The sequence below is a fragment of the Desmodus rotundus genome, chromosome X (genome assembly GCF_022682495.2).
Source record: "Desmodus rotundus isolate HL8 chromosome X, HLdesRot8A.1, whole genome shotgun sequence".
In the NCBI taxonomy this organism is placed as follows: domain Eukaryota; kingdom Metazoa; phylum Chordata; class Mammalia; order Chiroptera; family Phyllostomidae; genus Desmodus; species Desmodus rotundus.
Genome location: NC_071400.1, coordinates 97,698,794 through 97,719,950, shown reverse-complemented (window position 1 = coordinate 97,719,950; position 21,157 = coordinate 97,698,794). Strand labels below are relative to the sequence as shown.

Genomic DNA, 21,157 nt, shown 5'->3' with positions numbered 1-21,157 from the left:
TACAGCAGAGCAGCTAAAACACCACCGCCCCTCACCCTCACCCTCAATTTCCCCCAACTCTTAGCTCTCTGTTTTCCTGCAAATTCTTACTTGTGTAAGACTGTGGAAAACAATCACAAATAGTTTAGTAACATGGGAATCTCCCTACCGCATATCGCTTTTGCTCATTTCTCACCTTACCTTCTGCTTGAACATAGCTGTAATAAACTCAATACTTCTGGATAGTGCCACAGCCAAAGAGTAGATTCTGATCCAAGCAAAGAATGGTCATTTTGAACTCTGAGTTCTGGGCCCCAAGAAGCCTGTAACTTACTTTAGATGTTTAATAATAACATTATAATAGCAACAAGACAAAACAATGAGCTTTTCTATTGCCTAGGATAATCTACTCATATTCCTAGACCTTTGTCAATAGCACCCAGGCACGAATGAAAACAATAATAGCATTCAGTGCAATCAATGAGAATCCTATCAATGTCACTGCATTTACACTGTTCCCGTTTAATTGCATATGTTACAGTAAAATGACTATTGTGGTCAAAGAAAGCAAATGTAAAAATGTTTCAATAAACTTTACATCACTGTACAACCCAAAGCCGGGTTTAATGTGGTAGGGGACTGCTTTCAGCAACATCATAAAGCAGATGTCTGGAATTGCTGCAAACTGCGATTTGGCCTACAATCCAAAGTCTTAACTCAACAAAGGAGATGTAATGTTTCAGGAACCTTTTCCAAACACAAAAAACCAGACTCTGGCTATCCTGATTACTTTGAAGAGGTCGCTAATTTTTTTCCTTGAATATTAAAAGAACAAATGTTTATGAAGTAGTAAAATTTCATTGGATAGCTTCACACTAGCACAATGTAGCTTCATAAATACTGATAACTATTACTGTTTAGACTTAGTTTTTATATGATTGCCATTGCCAGAGTAATAATTGAGAAGTTGATTAAAAATGCCAAGAAAGCAACATTGACCATTTTCTTTTGGGGGATGGAGTAAGTGGGGTGCCTTGGAGTGCACCATTACTGCGTTGCTAGCATTGGTCTTGCGCCAGCACCACTTAACTTTCTGCACATGGCACCAAGCGCCAGACTTTTCTGCCTCGATACCCCACTGTGTGGGGACTATTGACCACATTTTATTCATCTCTTTATGAAACACCCACTAACCATCCTGACTGAAACTTCACTTTTCCCCAAATTCATTTCCAATCATCTTTCAGGGTATTCCAGCACTCACCTTTTCCAATTCAGCTTGAAGTATTAAAACAACAATGGAACTTAGAAGATAATTAGTCTATAATAAAGCTTAATTGAGTTTTTCAATTTTGTACACTTTTTCTCATTCACAATGGGTCAGAAGCATTTCCCCATACAATGCTGCTCATTACAAGATCCTAATTACATTTGGGATTTCATAGCCTTGTATAACAACTGTCATCTTGCCATAAAACATTGTGCAACATGGACACCCTTTGGAGAGACCGCACAGCACTTCTAACATCTTCTGTCTAACAGGCTGGACAGAAGTCAACATTGTTTTCTTTCTTTTCTATAAAAACAGTATATGTTTAATAACTTCCATGAATGTTTTCAAAATGACTAAAATAAATTAAATATAGATACCTTCTTTGCCTTAAAATCTTGAAGAAATGAATCTTTTGACTTTTACTAATAACAAAAATAAACTGCAGGAGAAAGGCACTAATTTAAGATTTTAAATGATGTATTAAAAGTAGTTCTGGATGTGATGGGGAAAAAAGGGGGACAATTGTAGTTGAACAACAATTTAAAAAAATTTTAAAAAGTAGTTTTGAATAAACAACATGGACAACACTATAAAATGAAGTACATATCTATTTCTTGATAAATTCATTAACATCTGCAACCATGGGTCTGTTAATAAAAATGAAAAATAAAAATTGGTAACATCATTAATTCTGCATTTGAATGTATGAATTTGGTTAGTGGGAGCCTTTTTATAAGATTAAAAAGCTCCATAGATATTATGTAATTCTCCTTCAATAAAGTCAGTTGGGGGAATTAACTAGAATTTATTATGACAAGTGAAGGAACCATGAAATAGAGACAGTAGATTTACTGGTGGCATAAGAAGCTACAGACAGTTTTGGGGCGTTATATCTTTTAATTTCCAGTACACTTTCATCAAAGGACATTCCTCCAAATGATAGGACAGATGGCCAAACAACACTCAAGGAAAGGCTTTCACTTGAAGATTGTGTAAAATGCTATCATGTAGATAATCCTGGCAGATTACATTATTAACCTTTATCATATAACAAAAATATCAGCCTTTAAAAAATGCAATGATAGGTGAGTGTAGTCTATATTTTTGTAGAAATAATAACTGTGAATGTCCATGTGCTACCACTGTGGCAAACACAGAGCTAAGGCCTTTATTTTTGTTACCTCCACTATATGAGGTTATAACATTACCTCTTCTTACAGAGGAGAAAACTGATTCGGAGGATGTTAAATTAGTTGCCCTAAATTGTAGAGCTAATGCAGGTCTCCCTCAGTCACTACAAATAGGTATAGTATTAAAAAAGAAAATAATTTGAAAATGCTTGTGTCTCAGTTATCTTTTTATCTAAATTCTTTCTTTGTTGCAATTTAATCCTGTAAGGCATCAGGACATTAGTGCATTGGTTTTCTGTACATTAAAGAGATGAACAAATGCTGATACCAACAAGCTGATGAGAGCATCCTGGTTAGATGGGAAAACCTGCACTTTCATTATTTTCCATTCATCCTGGGAAAGTGGGCCTTTGTGGCATCTGTGCATTAAATAAGTCAGGTCCATAATCTTCACCAAGCCATTTGCCTTTATTTTCTTGTAGCAACTGGTTTCCAGAAACAAAATACATTCTCTGGAATCACCTAGCATAAAGCTCTGAGTTCATTATACTCAGCAGTGTTGCTGTTGTTGGATTTCTGGAGGCACTGCCTATTCTTATCTATTCCATTTATATGTCTTATTTTGGTATTATTTTCCATGCCAACAACATGGAAGTCAAATTAGCAATATTTAGCCACCTGAGAAACTCTAAGTTTCAAGCAATAGATATCTTCCTTTTGTTTAGGGGATGGAGTGAGGAGCTGATATTAAGTTGGAGTTCTAGAGTAGATTGCCTCCTTGCTCCACTTCCACACTCCTCCCTCTATCCTCACCCTTATAACCCTGTAGATCCTCCCATTCTGACTCTGGGTTCACCTATGGGACTCGCTTGGACAATGGCATGTCAGAGACAGGGGCTTGGAAAGCATGTGTGCAATTGGCTGTGTCCTTACACCTTCACCTGTGCAATCACCAGGAGAACATGCTTGAAATCGATTGCAGGAAAGAGTTGTGCAATACTTGGGTTGCCCCAGTTATTAGCCTGACATGTGACAGAGCCTAACCAAGATCAGCAGGACCTCTTAGTTGACCTCTAGCTGATTCCAGGTGTACAAGCAATAAACATTTATGGTTTTATGCTACTTAGGTTTTGTGGTTGTTGGCTATTCAGCAAAAACTGATTGATCCAGGGCCCATCAGGCCAAAGCTATGTGTACTGTCTAAATGCCCACAGTAATTTGAATCAAGAAACTTCAAGAGAGACAACTATCTGTGGTGGACATGTCCTTATGTGGCCTCCATAATTCCCACTCCATACTATTCATAACTTTGTATAATTCTCTCTCCTTGAGTGTAGGCAGGACCTGTGACTGCTTCTAACTAACAGATATGGCAAAGGAGAAAGGTCTTATCTTCTTTATCATTCCTGTGATATTACATTATATGGCAAAGGTGAAGGGAGTTCGCAGATATAACGGAAGTCCTTAATCAGTTAACTCTGAGTTAATCAAACCAAAGATTATCCTGGTAGGTATGAGCTAATCAGGTAAGCTCTTTAAAGGGTTTAGAGATGAGAGACTTGAAGTAGCAAACCATCTCTCTCTCTCTCTCTCTCTCTCATCTGTGTGTGCGTCTCGCTTCCATGAATTTCACAACCATAATGAAATAAATTCTGACAGCAACCTGAGGGAGCTAAGTGAATTCTTCTTTAATTGGACCTCCAGATGAGAATTTGGCCCAGCCAACATTTTTATTTCGGCCTTATGGACCCTAAGAAGAAGACCCAGTGAAACTGTGCCCAGAATCCTGACCCATGGAAACTAAAATAATAACTGTGTGTTGTTTTAAGCTGCTAAGTTTTGGAAATGTTCTTATACAACAATACAAAACTGATATAATTTTTCCTTGATTGAGCAAAAACAACTTCAGAGAAATATAACATTCCTTATGTGGGCTAATAAGCAATTTTTAGGTATAAAGTGGCTCCAAATGTTTCTTTTTCTGGTTACATTATTCGCTCAACAGATGTTGCTCCTATCAATCCTCTGTGTGTTTTCAGAGAACTTTCTCTGTTTTTGAGTCTGACACAATCCTTATTGATCCCAGTTTGTTTTTTTTTTTTTGCAGCAAATCATCCCTCCATTTTGTATCTGCTCTTCTCAGAACTTCATGATGTCCTGTTGTGACTGTCTTGGAATTTCTGACCATCTTTTGAATTTCATCTTTTTTAAATGAATGTTTGATACAATCTCTGGTAGGATTTTCATAAAAGCTTCCAAGCCTGGCCAATTAGGGAGTGGAAGGACAGAGGGTTGAGGAGGGGAAGATCAGAAAAGGGAATAGGTGGAAGACAGGAGGAACCGTTTGTTGGGCATGGGTCACGTGTACTTCAGTCACTTAGAAGTGGAGCCTTTTGGCGTGTCTCTTTTAAGTAATCTTAAATCAACTTTTTATTTTAAGCATCACGTACCTCAGATTTACTTCTGCTAGGAAAGAACAGTGTAGCTAAGAGAGAATAGGTTTATACAATAAGAGGACATTAAGTTGATATGGATTTATTCAAAATATTTCTTTGTTGAAACGGCTTCTACTTTGACATATTCTGTTTTTATTTGTTAAAGAAGTTTTACACATGGACAAAATCAAGGGGGAGGGTGGAGGTGGGGGAGGGAGGTGGGTTCAGCTGGGGTGGGGTGGAGGGATGGGGAGAAAAGGCATACAACTGTAAATTGAATAACAATAAAAATTAAAAAAAAAAAGCTTATATTTTTGGTGATCCCCGAGGGGGAAAAAAAAAAGAAGAAGTTTTAAACTTGCTCTCCTGAAATGTCAATTCTTCTGGTCCTTTGCCATTTACTCAAGAGAAATTAAATAATTCTGTGGGTGGGGAGGAGTGTACTCTGTTATCGTCTCTCTAGCCAGCTACTGCCATGAAATCATTGAATTGTCTCCGATATCTAACAGCTCGTGGGCCTCAGCGAGAGAGAGGCCTCTCTGTGTTTCAAGTAAGGTCTGCAGTTCTTTCCAGGTGGAGGCCAATTACTAACATTTCAAATGATGGCCCTGCTCCCCTTCAAATGAGACCAGGTATCTGGTGTTCTTTGGCTATTCATTTTATTAAATCCTTTGCTTTGAAAAATTTTGAAATAACACTCAGAAAAGTACATGAAATTAAATGTATGATATAACAATGAAATAACCAGAATATAACCAGAAAATGCTGTTGATGCCATGAACCACCATGTATTTCTTTCCAGTGGTGCTGCTCCCCTCCCATTCCAGAGGTAACCATCATCCTGACTTTTATTTATAGTTTTTCCACCTACATATGCATCTCTAAACAAAACAGTTTATTTTTGTTTTTAAGTTATGAATGTATAAATGAAATCATACTGCATATATTCTTTCTTTTCCTGCCTCTTTCTCTTAACAATACTTTGTAAGATTCATCCATGTGGTTTACTAGAGATCATTAATTTTCATCACTATTTGGACACTTATTTTTACTAGTATAGTACAAGTGAGTGCTATCATCTTGTTGGTTATGAAAGGCAAGCCAATAAATATTGTGCATTCTTTGTCTTCCCTTGATGTTTAAATTCAGAAATACAATCTAAGCAGAAAATAGTCACCAAACAGAGAAATCAATAGGGTGTGTGATACTCACTAACAACATTGGCTTGTCCAGTGAATATGGTATACTGGAGCTCATAGGAAACCACACTGAATTCATCATCAGAGGTCCAGTGAACAGTGATGGTGTCATAGGAAGCCGTGCAGAGCTCTTCTCTAATTGTGGGAGGGTTGGGAGCTGTGGGCATCAAGAACGTTCATCAGTGGAGAAGCATTCACCTCTGGGATACATTTCAGAGATGTTTGACAGTCAAAGCAGGCCTTTCTGAACAGGTCCATCAGGTGGCCCCAATCTAAACAACATTTGGTAGGTTTGTTATGTGTGATTTTAATCAGGACTCTGACTTCAAACTGCCAGTGTGAACTTATCTCTATTTATCCTGAAAGCATGTTTAGAAAATTAAGTAAATAATACTGTCTCATCCATGAAAAAAAAAACATGTTAAACAAAAAGTAAACAGGACTTCCAGTCAAGATGGAAATACCTCCTCACACAACCACATCAAAATTGTAACTAAACTACAGAACAAATATCACTCCGAACTGTCAAAAAAAATCAAGCTGTATGGAAGTCTGACAATAGGGAATTAAAGAAACCACATTCATCCAGATGGGTAGGAGGAGTAGAAGGGTGGGCACATGGAGATGTGGAACAGGCTGGTCCTAAACCCACATATGGTAGAAATAAAGTGGAGGGATATCTCGGGAGCAAGGGATCCCAGCCCCACACCAGACCACCTAGCCCAGGGCTCCAGTGCCAGGAAGATAAGTCCTCATAATTTCTGGCTGTAAAAACCAGTGGGGGTTGGGTCAGTGAAAGAAACTGTAGGATTCTCAGGCATTTCCTCTTAGAGGGCTCCACACACTCCCTTACTAAGACTTGCTCCCTCAGCACCACGGAAGCACCTTGAAGGGCATCAGTGGCATATAGGGAGGAACTGGAATGTCTGGCATCATGGAGATATCTGGGGGACAGCTTCCCCCCAAAACCATATATAGCAGCCATTTTTCCTTTTCTGAGCCTTCCCTCACACAGAGCCATAAAGTGGCATCACCATATCTGAGTCTCCATCAACCTAGTTCACACGGACAACCCTGCCCTGATGATTACCTAAGGCTCTGCCCCATCCAACCTACTGGCCTACCCAAGCTGGTAACAGTGGCTTTTCCATATGAAGGGCCGGGCTAGAAGCAGGCTTCAGACCTTCCTAAATATATTGAAATAAGCAAGAGTTCAGCCCAGACCCCATACCTCTTATTGAGTGGCCCCAGGCCTGGCACTAGCAGCCATCTGCGGGTTGCTTTATAGCTTATGCCAAGAAGCCCCAGACAGAACACAGCTGGAGGCTGACCTTGGCCTACACCACCCAGGAAACTCCAGGGCCTGCACACCCAGTGAACAGTTACAGACCATGTTTGAGCACCACCACCTAACCACCTCCACAAGTCACGGAAGGAGGTGATTGTTGGCCAGGAGCACAGATAGTCCTATCAGCTGTCTGGCATGGGAAAATCCCTCCCATTGACCTGCTGACAACAATCAAGACTCATCTACAAGAGAAGGGTGTGTACTCAGCCCACACGAAGGGCGCACCCCAAGTACCCAGCTTGGGTGATAGGGGAGGCTGTGCCATTGGTCCCTATAGGACACGTACTATATTAGGTCACACTACCAAGACAGGGAGTCATAGCAGCCCTACCTAATACATAGAAACAAACACAAGGAGGCTGCCAAAATTAGGAGATAAAGAAATATGGCCCAAATGAAAGAACAGAACAAAACTCCAGAAAAAGAACTAAACAAAAGAGAGATAAGCCATCTATCACATGCAGAGTTCAAAACATTGGTTATAAGGATGCTCAAGGAACTCAGTGGGTACTTCAACAGTATAAAAATGATCCAATCAGGAATGAAGGAGACACTAATTGAAATAAAGAGCAATTTACAGGGAATCAACAGCAGAGTGGATGAAGCTGAAAATCAAACCAATCATTTGGAACATAAGGAAGCTGAAGACATCCAGTCAGTACAGCAAGAAAAAAGAATTAAAAAAATCAAGGATAGTGTTAGGAGCCTCTGGAACAGCTTCAAGCATTCCAACATTTGCATCATAGGGGTACCAGAAGGAGAAGAGAAAGAACAAGAAATTGGAAAACTATTTGAAAAAATAGTGAAAGTAAACTTCCCTAATTTGGTGAAGGAAATAGACAGACAAGTCCAGGAAGCACAGAGAATCCTAAACAAGATGGATGCAAAGAGGCCCACCCCAAGACACATCATAATTAAAATACCAAAGGTTAAAGATAAAGAGAGGATCTTAAGAGCTGCAAAAGAAAAGCAGATAGTTACTTACAAAGGAGTTCCCATCAGACTGTCAGCTGATTTCTCAAAAGAAACTTTGCAGGCTAGAAGGGATTGGGAAGAATTATTCAAAATGATGAAAAGCAAGGACCTACAACCTAGATTATTCTATCCAGCAAAGCTATCATTTAGAATGGAAGGGGAGATAAAGAGCTTCCCAGACAAGGTAAAGTTCAAGGAGTTCATCATCATCAAGCCATTATTACATGAAATGTTAAAGGGACTTACGTAAGAAAACAAAGAATTAAAACTATGAACATTAAAATGGCAATAAATACATAAATATCAACAACTGACTCTAAAAAACAAACTAAGGAAACAAGCACAACAGAGACAGAATGACCAATATGGAGAACATTGGGATGGTAGTCAGTGGGGAGGGGGGTCTGGGGGAGAATGGGGGAAAAAGTGAAGGGGTTAAGAAGTACAAATTGGTAGTTACAGAATAGCCAGGGAGAGGTTAAGAACAGTATAGTAAATGGAGTTGCCAAAGAACTTATACCCACGACCCATGGACAGGGACAAAAGAGGGGGAATTGCTAGAGGGAGTAGGGAATGCTGGGTGGAGGGTCGCAAAGAGGGAAAAATTGGGACAACTGTAATAGCATAATCAATGCAATTTTAAAAACTAATCAAGATAAACTTTTGTAATTTCATCCACTTGGTGGGGGATGAAAAACTTTTTTGGTAAAAGGCTATGTGGTAAATATTTTAGAATCTGTGCCCTCTGTTGCAATACCTTAACTCTGCCTTAGCATCACGAAAGCAGCCAATTTGTACTCAAATGGCCATGGCCATGTTCCAGTGAAACGTTATTTACATAAACAAGTGAGGACTGGATTTGGCCTGGGAGCCAAAGTTTGCCAACCTTGGAGCTATGTGATACCACATAATTTATTTTTTAATTTTAATAAAACATCCCTGGCCAGGAAGCTCAGTTAGTTACAATGTTGTCCCAATATGCTAAGGCTGTGGGTTTGATCTCTGGTCAGGGCACATACAACAATCAACGAATGAATGCATGGATAAGCAGAACAACTAATTAATGTCTCTTTCGCTGTCCCTCCACCCTATTCCTTTCTCTCTAAAATATCAATAAAAAATTAAATTTTTAAAAATAAAACAGAAATGAAAGAAGAATTACCTAACTTGATAAATAGACTAAACTCAGTTCCAAAGTAAACATTATGTCTAGTGTGGAAAGGGTGTCTGCTAACTTCACTATTATTAGCATGTTATTATTTTTTTAATTTTATTGAATGTATTGAGGTGACATTGGCTAATAAAATTATATGGGTTTCATGTGTACAATTCTATAATACATTTTTAGATTTAAAATGGTACCTAATTGGAATAATAACAGAATTTGTTATCCCATAACAAACAAACCAAATAATTGTTTGAAGATTTTCTTTTATTAAATGTTTTGATTCCGTATAAAAAAACTTATTAGTGTGGCCCTATTTTCTTCTCATTTTTCAATTTATAGGTGGTGTTTCAAATTAAGAACAAGATTAACAATCCATCATATCTAAGAAGTACATTTTCCTTCCCCAAGGAAAACATGGTTCTTTGACATTTGGTTAAGTTTATCACTGGAGAAGGCTGCTGTTTTATGTCTCAAGCACATTCTGAAGCAGCAAAGTCTAAATCCTACCAAAATAATGATTTTAAGTTGACTTCTATTGGACTGATTTCAGTAACTGGTTTTATGAGAAGAGTTTGTAAGCAAGAAAAAGACTAGGCAGTGAGTGCTTTGCATTGGCAATAATATTTTAGATCAGGGGTCAGAAAACTATGTCTTTGGGCCAAATCTGGCCCACTGCCTATTTTTATAAATAAAGTTTTATTGGAACACAGCCATGCCCATTCATTTATGTATCGTCTATGGCTGCTTTTGTGTAATGGCCGAGTTGAGTTAGCTGTAACCATATGTCCTGTACAGCCTAAGATATTTGCCATCTGGCCCTTTACAGTTAATGTTTGCTGACTGCTGGTTTAGAGAATCAATCCAGGCCTTTATTTCCACTCTGTACACCAGAACCTAACTTCAGATTGACAGCTGTCAGGGCAGGGGAGGAGGTTGGGGAGCTGGGTAAAAAAAGGTGAATGGATGAAACAATATATATATGACACATAGATACAGACAGCAGTATGGTGATAGCTAAAGGGAAAGGGGGTGAGGGGAGGGGGAAGTGGGCAAGGGGGGATAAATGGTGGCATAAGTGCACAATGCAGATGATGTTTTATTGAGTTTTACCCTTGCGATCTGTGTGGTTTTATTAATCAATGTCATCTCAATAAAGTCAATAAAAAATAACCTAACTTCAAAAGGAGAAACATATCTGCATTCTACAAGTTAGTGGCAACCTTTGCTTACACTATCATGGAGTTTGTTTATGCTCTAAACTTTGATTAGGATTCAAGAGTTCTCAACAAATCCAAAGACGCAGGGAAAGTTTTATGAAAACGGTAAATTTAAAACTCTGGTTATTTTAATATTCTTCACTTTGCCACCTGAAGACATCCGGGACAAGTATCACATGAAACAAGTCTCTTTTATGACTGCTGTGTAAAGTCAATTAGCCCAGCTTTGTCTATTGGTTACTGAATACCTACATGTGGCAGGCATTGCATTCAGTTGTACATTACAATAAGAGGGTTCTACAGAGCCCTTAAAGCATTATTTCTGGAATATATATTTATATATTTGTCTCCTGAAGTAGCCACATGCAAGATGTAACGTCGTGTGCAGTGACTTTGATGTGGATGAATCAGGGACAGCATTCAGAAGCAGCATTCTGTGGGAGAGGCCCAGCTGTATTGTAAAACATACTTATTGTCTGTGTGGTCCCTATTAGTGTGGGGTCATCCTGCACGGATCAGGGAGAAATACTTATTCCCTCATAATCTAAATAGTTCATTGAATTATTTCTCCATCAACCATTGTGGAAAGATTTTGTTCTTTCTGCATTGCAATATATGATTAAATGTAAAGAAAACTTATGTTCAAAATAGGCAAGTAGCTGTGGGACACATGGCAGTAGCTGCAGTCATGGAGGAAATGTCACCTCTCTGGGTTATTAGCTTGACATACCACTTAGAGGCATGTCACAAGGGAAAAAAATCTTGTTTTTACAGGCAGGCAGGCTAACCCTGTTTTGATTAGAAACCCAGTGGGTATGTCCTGAAAAGTCAATACCCAATTTACTGTAAATGAGAACAGGAGCATGCTGCCAATTTCAATATTCACAGCATCAGTACCAGAAGTAGGATTTTCTTGCCTCTATCATAAACACGACAGAAGGAATGGTGGGCTAATACTCTGCAAACACTTCATTTCCTGCTTACAAATGTCTGATAAACTATTTTGACTTGGCAATATCAGCCAAGCATCATATGTTATGGCCAGAATTGATGTTATGTCTAGAAATGGGCCAAATTTGTATTTGAAGTTGACAGCTAAGAAGGCATAATAGCAGGTACCCCATATGGTCTTTAGTTTGGCATAAACAGCCATCGGGATGATATATGGTGTTCATGTTACTCGTCAGTGCAAACTACTTTCACAATTTCCCCTTTAATCAGCACTTGGGCATTCACATGAAGATTACAATGGGCATACATCATTGAAATACTATTAAACAACTATTGAAACATGGGGAGCACATACTCTTATCGATAAGACACTGACTTTGTGCAGAGTGGCCATGAGCCCAGCCAAATATTTTTTCAGTCTTTTCAGCTCTTGGGCATGACCTTGCAAGATGGATCTGACCCACAAGAGACAAGTGGAAGTTTGCTAGATGAGTTTTCTGCGCAAGTTTTTTGTTTTCCTGATAAACAAAGACAAACTTGGCTGACAGAGGTGTTTTTTTGGTCATCATTTCCCCTCTTCCCCTCTCTTTTTGTGTATAACTTGAATATAGTACTTGGAGGTAGAATCATCGTGTTGTAATCCTGTGGCCAAAAGGCAACACAATGAAGGTGGCAGAGCAGAAAAAGAGAAAGCCTGGGGTCCAAGGTCATCACTGAACTGCTGCCCAGCCTTAGATCACATGCCCCTGTTCTCCTGTTTCTTGATATGAACACTCCTTGATGGCTGTAGTCACTGCTAATTTGATTTTCTGTTGTTGCAACATACTCATTGCCAACTGATATAAGAAAACAAAGGAGATTTTTAACAGGATGCCATCATGAACAACAGCTCGGTCAGAGAAATTCCTATACCTGGACTGTCGAATACATTAGTCACAAACTACACATGGCTCTCTAAATTTCAAGTAAATTTAATAAAATTAAGTAAAAGTAAAAACTCACTATCCATGTTTCAAGTTCCCCCTAGCCCCATGAGACTAGCAGCTACCATATTGGACAGCACAAATACAGAATGTTTCCCATAAAGTGTTAGTAGATCATGTTAGTTTACATAGAGCTCAGATTTAAAAGCTTAAAAAGGATAGCATTATCTTCAGAAATACTTGAAACCAAGTTTGGCTCTTTATGGAAAATGTTTTGTGAGTTGATTTCTTTATTCCTTAATAACAGTGGTATGGTTTGAAAGAAGAATGACATAAGAAGTTTGCAGGATGGCCTGCCTCCCTTGTAAATGCAGAAAGGCTAAGAACAGTACCTCAGGTCCTTGCAGAGAAAAAACTGATCTGGGTACAGTGCTCCTTGAATATAGAACTCCTTGCTTTCTATGCACAGACTGTAAAAACAAACATCACACAATGATTCCTCTCTCCTGCTCTGCTTTCCTGCAAGCACATACACATGGAATGAGAGTGGAGAAGCTGATGTTGCTCTAAGTTAGGGATGTGGTCTCTCCAGGGCTACGTGGCCTGAGCCTAGTGCACATCTGGCTTCACTGTATTCACAGAACCTTCCTGCAGTCATAGGCACTGGTGGCTTTGGCTAACACAAACAAGGTCATCTAAACAGTCCACATTCTACTAGTGAATGTTTTCAGTTCCCACTTTAGAGGTTAACTAACAGCAAATAAAAGCTTGGAAGCACGGTTAGGAACGGGAGCAGCCTGAGGTTTTCTTTTATAATTGGTCCTTTGGTTTTTTAAGCTTGCCCCTCCCCAAACATACCTATCAGAAAGCTCAGGATTGAAACATGGCACCAGCAATTCAAACATGATTTGGGGGATGTCTGCCATGGTGACCTCTGCCAAGGTAAAATTCATTCTTTTACTAGAAAGAACAGAAGTCTTTGGAGTCTGTACACACCCAAGCCAAATCCTGATTCTGCCACTCCCTAGCTTTCCAACCACTGGCAAGATAGATGACCTCCATCATCTGCAAAATGAGGATTATAATCCTCCAATTTAATGGTACAAAGATTAAACAAGGTCGCAGATACAAAGAACTGGAGCAAGGTGATGTTAGTATCAAAATTAGCTATCATTTTTTTCTCTGCCAAGGCACTGTGTCAGATGCCTTGGTGACATGAAATGGAAAATAGCCGCACTACCCTCTGCATCTCTTTGGTGAGCAACAAGGCTGTTATCTGTATTTCCCATACTCCGAGAGGGAGCAGAATGGAAGTAAGCATGCGTTTCATGCCTGACACTCTTTTTTCCTGCACCTTCAATTAGTCTTGGACTATGTTGTTTTGGTTGAAGAAAAAGAGGGCCAGAAATGGTTTCCAGGAACACTAGACTCCATTCCTAAAGCAGGAGCCTCCATCTCTGGTTTTTAGAGAATTGATGTGGTGGTAAAGTATTTGTGTCACCGAATATACATGACATCAAAAGAAAAAAAAAAAACAACAACCCTCACAAAGACAATACCTGTAAGGTAATCCAGACATTCTAGCAATTTCTTCTCTCGGGAAAAATCTAAGGCAAAGGTGTCAAATGTGTCGTTGAGGTTGATTTCAGGAATTAAAACCTGGGACGATGCGGTTGCCATGGAGACTCTGTAATTTAAACAAAACAACTTTTTAGAAATGTCAAGGTGGCTTTCACTCTATGTGCATAGGAATGAAAAAAATCACGGAAAAGCAATATCATTTAAAAATAGTGCAGTTTTTACATGTGAGCCTTAAAAAGACAGCACAACACAGCAACACAATGCAAATGAACTCAAGTTTAGAGAAAAGGCAAAGGAACTGGAAAAACAGCACGATGCTTTCCCCCTTCCTTTGTACTATAGAGGGTGGGAAGTCCCCGTGGAGGTAAAAGAATATTCATATTTCGTGTTGCCGTGTATTTAACAGCCTGGCCCCATCACATGTAACCCCAGCAGGAAGCACATAGCTGCAGGCATTTCTTCACACATCTGTCCGGGAAACTGTTTGAAACTGTTTGCTCCTCTCAGACCCGACCATGCTCCACTTCAAAGAGGAGTCTCCAAAATTTCAAACTGCATAAAAGGCAAAGTGAAGATTAAAAAAGAATGTTTCCAGATATTGGATTAGTTTAATCAATTACTAGCCTCTCTCTAAAATAAACATTAAAAAAGGAGTTCTTGTCTGGCTCATTTTTATTCCCCTTGTATTCATTTTCTTGTACCATATTCCTAGCAGATGGCATGGAAAATATTCATGAGCTTTCTCACAAATTCCCCCCCATGGATGTACTGTTTCTCCTTTTCATTTAGGGTTGCTAGTTACGCTTCTCATTTATAAACCATAAAGCCAGGTATTGGTAAGTATCAATCTCCTGCTATGGACTCTCAAGTTGATTAGTCAGAACATTTGGACTCATTAAAAAAATGCAAGTGATTCTCTTAAAAACAAGAAAATTGTGGCATGATGTAAACCACTCTGTGAGCATATCGAACTGCACCAAACTCATAATCTTGTTGATTTTGGTATTTTGTTAACTTTGGTAAACACCACCAAGTACTCACTATGTGTAGTAGGATATTATGTAGGGTGCTGGGGATTTTTGAGCAAAGAAACAATGTTGAAATGATTCAGCTCTAAATCTAGTTACTAATTTTCTAATTAAGGGCATTGATACTCATTTATACAAGGCCACAAAGGTACCTGGCAGAAGTCAGGAGGAGAATTCCAGGCCTGTACTCTTCCATTTAATCTAGAAAAAGGTCAGTCTGGATACCCCAAAAGATGTATCTCCTTTTACATTTCCTAATGGCTCTTACAGCTTTGGATTTTATAAATATATCTTGGCTATAAAAACTACATTTGTGAGTATATCCATGCAATAGAATATTATTCATCCATGAAAAGGAATGAAGTACTGCCCTGGCTGGTATATGGCTCAGTGGATTGAGTGCCGGCCTGTGAACCAAAGAGTCACTGATTTGATTCCTAGCCCAGGGCGCATGCCTGGGTTTCGGGCCAGGCCCCCAGTGGGTGTTGTGTGAGAGACAACCACACATTGATGTTTCTCTCCCTCTCTTTCTCCTTCCCTGCCCCTCTCTCTAAAAATAAATAAAAGCTTTAAAAAAGCTTTTTAAAAAAGAAAAGGAATGAAATACTGATACATGCTATGATGTGGATGAACCTTGAAAACATTATACTAGGTGAAAGAGAGTCCAAACAACACGGGCCACGCATTATATGATCCATTTGTGTGAAATGGCCAGAAAAAGCAATCTCATAGAGATAGAAAGCGGACTGGTGGCTGCCAGGGGCTGGGGGTAGGAGGCAGTGTAGAGTAACTGTTCATAGGTGTGGGGTGGTGAAAATATTTTGGAATGTTAATGTACTAGATGCCACTGAACTGTACATATTAAAATGGTTAATTCTGTTAGGTGAATTTCACCCCAATAAAAACTTACACCTATGAAATGCTCAAAATCTTTAGAAATCAAGTTTCTATAACTGCATTCTATGTGCAATTAAAAGTTTCTATAATTTCTGGTGCATTTTCAGTGTTACAGTGGGAGAGAAGTAGAGAAAAAAATTAACAATGTAATAGACATTGGAACCCAAAAGAAAAGTTCAAGTGTTTGAATAAGAGTAGAGAATCTAAACTTACCACCTGACCCTTTCCCCAAGAAGCAGTGAATACCAGAGTTTTGATTTTGTTTGCTAAATATCGCACCAAAGGGAACTGGGCTCATTATTGTGACTAATGACTACTAATTAAACTAATGGATAAAGGTATGGCTGTTAGGTATTTTTTTCACAGATGGTCAAACTGTATTTAAAAATGTTTTCCTTATGACCCATAAACAGGAAAACTCCTAAAACTCGAAGAGATCCTAAGATTGTTCAACAAATATCCAATAAACACTTACTAAGCCCTTAAAGTACACCATGTACTGAAGAGTCCGAAATATCTGCAACAGTGCAGAAAAGTTAAAAGAAATCCTATACACCTGAAACTAATACAAAATAATACTGAATTAAACTCTGAGAAATAAAATTAGATAAAGAAATGCTATAGTGCTATTTGAACATTTCAAATAAAAATTGCAAAGTGAAACCCTCATTCATTCTGTTTCATGATGAATGTAGGGAGAATTGTAGTAAGTTGTTATGAAACAAGGGCCTAACTTTCGATCGTATCACGCTGCCAATGCACGTGTGGGCGATCTTCTGCTCAACAGGTGAGAGGATCTCAATTGCTCTGAACAGATAAACTTGCTTTAGCACTTTTTTCCTGCGCAGTGGCAGAAGCCTCTGTATAGTCTCATCCAAAGCAGATTTCGTTCCCAAGTTTCTCCTGGTTCTATGGTCCACAAACAACTAAATACGACATGCTTTGGTCAAGTGACACTCTTAAAAATGCCTACCATTTTGATGGCAGGAACTTTGGGGAGTGGGAATGGAAAGGATAAAAGTTCCTAAGCCTGGGAAGCAGAGACTGACAGCAAGACTCTTTGGAGATTACTGCAGCTCTTAACACCAACACATTTTTTGATGGAAGGAAAGATATTTATATTTGGCTACAATTTCAAATTCTTAATTGGAATGACAGGCAAGGGGAAAGCTGCCAAAGTCAACATTTTGGGCCATGTTTTTATTTCCCAAATCCTTGCTGCCCATCTTCTGGTCTTTCAGATGGGTTGCTCAAATCCACCCGGGCCATCAGTGTATGCCACTTTCTCAATGCCTTGCTTTTACACTCATGTGTGTGTGTGTGTGTGTGCGTGTGCGCATGCTTGTGGGTATGCGTGTTAAACTCTTAACATATTGGGGCAAATAAAGGCATTGTGCCGCAGCTTGAGGCTTAAGAGGGGAAGCTGCACATTACTCCCTGTTCCTATGTCCATTTCCACACCCCCAATCTCCAAGACACTGGCTGCTAGCAGCCATATGGGGCTACTGTTCCAGAAGGTGGATATGTCTAGAGCTACACCGCTCACAGGGTTTCTGCAAAATAGCAAATGCCAAAGGAAGATGCTCTAGCCTTCCCACCTAATATGCACTCCCCGCCCTGTGCCCAACCCCTGACAATGGCACTTAACCGGGCCTCTGTTGCGGGGGGAGGTCTACAATGCACATCAGCATGGTAAAACCTGGTAAGGTCCCACAGAAACAAAACGTGGCTTACTCTGGTCAGCTCAGGATTTCCCAAATGCATTTGGCTTAGGAACTCTGTTGTGTTAATACTAATCAACACCCTGCAGAACACACTTCAAAAACCATTCATAAGATGCACTCTGATTCTTAGCATCTCCCCAGAGCTGACAACTGGAGTTCTTGGCTTTGTACTCTGGAAGTCTGATGGATTCTTGAACTGCCTGTGGTGGTGAGGGTCACAGAGGTCATCTTGTGGAGTTTGAGACCCTCCAATACGAGCTCTGAAAGATGGATATTATTCAGAAGGAATTTCCTTTTTTAAAAAAGATTTTATTTATTTATTTTTAGAGAGAAGGGAAGAGAGAGAGAAAGAGGGAGAGAGGATGCAGAAGCAGAGGGACAAAGATGCCTAGCACACTTTTACAGGCAGTGTGTGTTCAAACTTGATGGTGCTTTATACTTCTTATAAGCAGTAGGCCAACTTCCTTATGCCTGGATTTAGTGAATAGTTTTGCTTACTTAACATAATTTTATACAAGTCTACATACAATCATGCCAAGAACTATATATTAGACTTGAGAATATGGTATATTACACAACTCATTTGTAGAAAGAGAAATCAGTCATGTTTCTGTTCTTGATGAATGGGCTTATTATAGGCAGAGCTGAATGGGACAAGATATGGTTTGCTATCTCTGAGGGAGATCACATGTGGGCATCAATGAGCTTCTGTTGTACTTCAAATGCCGGTCTTCTTTCAGAATGTTCTATATTAACTGTTATGGGATCACATTCTCTCTCCTCACTAGGTGAGAATTTTTTCATTATACTTGATCTAATTTTTAGGGCTTGCTGAGAAATGTGGCTCATAGTAGCCACTTCATTTGGATATCTCACAATTTACAGCTGGAGAAAAGTACTCTTGGATCCCAGTTGGAAACCATAATGTATGTATAATCACTGTTTTGTAGAGTGTCCTGGGTACACAGGAATACTAGTGCTATTGGCAATTTTTAATTTTCAGATGAGTATAAAGGAATTGGATAGAGTCCAGATGAGAGTAGCAGAGACAATTAAACACTTGGGAGCTAGGAGTCATGAGGAAAGAAACTGGCTTCTCTTAGAGAAGGGAAGAGATCACTTTAAGGATATAAAAGGGATGATAATCAGCTCTTATCCATGTGCTTTGGAAGAGATAAGTATCTAACCAGCCACAGGAGGAAATTTTCTCAACTGTAAGAAATAACACAGTTGGATACCAGATCAGACTTGTAAAAATACTGTACATTACTCTCATTGAAAGAACAGTGAAAATGAAAATATCCATGCCTACCTCTATGTGATATTTTGCGAATTAGGGCGCAGTGTCCAACATAAGCAAGCACTTAATAAATGTTAGTTTTCTTTCTCCTTCCTTGAAGAAATTCAAGTCCTAAGATGGTGAGTATTTTTTTTCCTAGGCCAGGGTTTGGCAAAGTACAGCCTGTGGGCCAAATCTGGCCTGCTGCCTGTTTTCGTAGGCTTATTGGAACACAGCCATGTCTGTTCATTTCCATATTATCTGCAAAGACTGTTGTACAGCTACAATGACAGAGTCGAATAGTTGTAACCAAGACCTTAGCTTAGCATAGCTGAAAGTATTTACTCTTTGGTCCTTTAGAGAAAAAGTTTGCAGACTCCTGCTCTAGAAGAAAGACCAGCATGAACGAGCTGTCTGGGGTCTTCTAGTGATAGGATTCTACTATCGCTTTGTTTAGGGGCAGTTGACTGAAAATTAGAATGAATAAGAAGTCAATGCCATTGACATTGATTGGAGATGCGACTAAGGTGGTGTTCGGTGCTTTTCTTTGGCTCCACTAGAATTGCTATAGGTGTTTTCATCAGTGAAGGCCAGTACTTTTTATGCCAGTGAAGTATGTGTACTGAAGGAGCACTGAGCCTCTGCCAGTTTTACTGCTGAAGTAAACATTCACATAATGCTATTTTTATGTTCCCTATACTGGAATAAAGGATATTTTAAAAGCAGCAGGTATGAAGTTGACAGTTTGGTCTTTTTTCTCTCATGTGAGTTGGTCTTGACCTTTTCAGGAGAGGTGAAGCTTCTCAACCAAATAAAAACAAGCCTAACAGAAAACAACACCTGGACCATTTTTCTTTAGTAGATGAGCCCTAAAACGGAAGAAAAAATTTCCTTTTATGTTTTTGCCTTCTTTCTGATTCTTTACTATCAAGCGCACAATAAGATCAGGTCTGAGAGTCACAATAATGCTGTTTTTGTGCCATCATAAGCTTCCCCCCCAAAAAAAGCAGGCAGATTTTATTCTTTCTAACTGGTGGAGTCTTATTTCAAAGGCCTTGAACTCCAGGCTGCTACTGAAAGGCTTTGATATGTCAAAGGGAAGCATCTTCAGCTGGAACAAAGCAACTCAAAATGTCTACTTTTTCTGGTACTCAGCCTTGAAAATGAAAACAAAAGCAAGGAGAGGGTGAGGCCAACCAATCACACCCCAGACACAGAAGACCAGCACTGAGAATTTCCCAGCAGTCCCTGCACTCACCTCTCAGTGATATTCTTAGCAGTCTGTAGGAACCGTGCGTGATCGTTCTCCTTTAGAGAGTGTTCCGCTTGGGAGATGAGTGATGCTGACCGCTCAATGCACTGTTTGCAGTTTGCAATCTGCTGAGCCAGCTTGCGAAGCCTCATCACCTTGAACAAAAGCATGGAGAGGGTTACATGGGTGTCCTTGTGTAGTGAAAATGCATTAGGCTGGACCCTTGTGATGTGTGCATTTTGTTGTATGTAAGTTGCCCTTCTATGAAATTTCAAAAAGTAGGCATAGAGAGATACTGAAATGTGGCATTGTTATGGGACTCTTGACTGAGATATTCTTTCTCTCCTTGGAGAAGTGTCACTGATTTGTTTTATGAGGAAACACTGAATTGCAAATTGCTTTCCTGTTGATGGGGAAAAAAGTTGTTGTTACAGAGGGTCACCAGGCCTCTTCCCCTGACTATTACACCCATCTACTGTAAGATCGTAGAGAACCCTGGAACGTTATTTTATCTCAGTTTTTCAGCTGTGCCATCAAGAAAATAACACATCTCCACAGGCACAAGTGTGTGGCTTAAGTACAGCCATTTTCTAAAAAGTTCTTCACAATCTATGTTATAAAATTATGATATAAAAACATTAGGTATTGCTATTTCCCCACACTATCTAAAACTCACGTGTTAAATTAACAGAAAGGGAGCATTTTTCCATTGATTAATATTTTTCCTGTTGAGCAGATGAGAGAAAGCCAAAAAAAGCACAGCTGGGCTGTTTCCCCTCACTGGGAACGTCATTTCCA

General features: G+C 39.3%; 1 protein-coding gene across 5 annotated transcripts in view; it reads right to left on the bottom strand.

The window, feature by feature from the left end:
• Positions 1-21,157, bottom strand: part of MID1 (midline 1) — a 352,217-nt gene that overhangs the window by 12,545 nt on the left and 318,515 nt on the right. For all 5 annotated transcript variants that reach the window (XM_045203216.2, XM_045203217.2, XM_045203218.3 and 2 more), the window contains exons 5-7: positions 20,366-20,514; positions 14,158-14,285; positions 6,030-6,173 (exon numbers count right to left, since the gene is read on the bottom strand). In XM_045203216.2, coding sequence (XP_045059151.1) covers positions 6,030-6,173; positions 14,158-14,285; positions 20,366-20,514 — 421 coding nt within the window. The remainder of the gene's footprint in view (positions 1-6,029; positions 6,174-14,157; positions 14,286-20,365; positions 20,515-21,157) is intronic.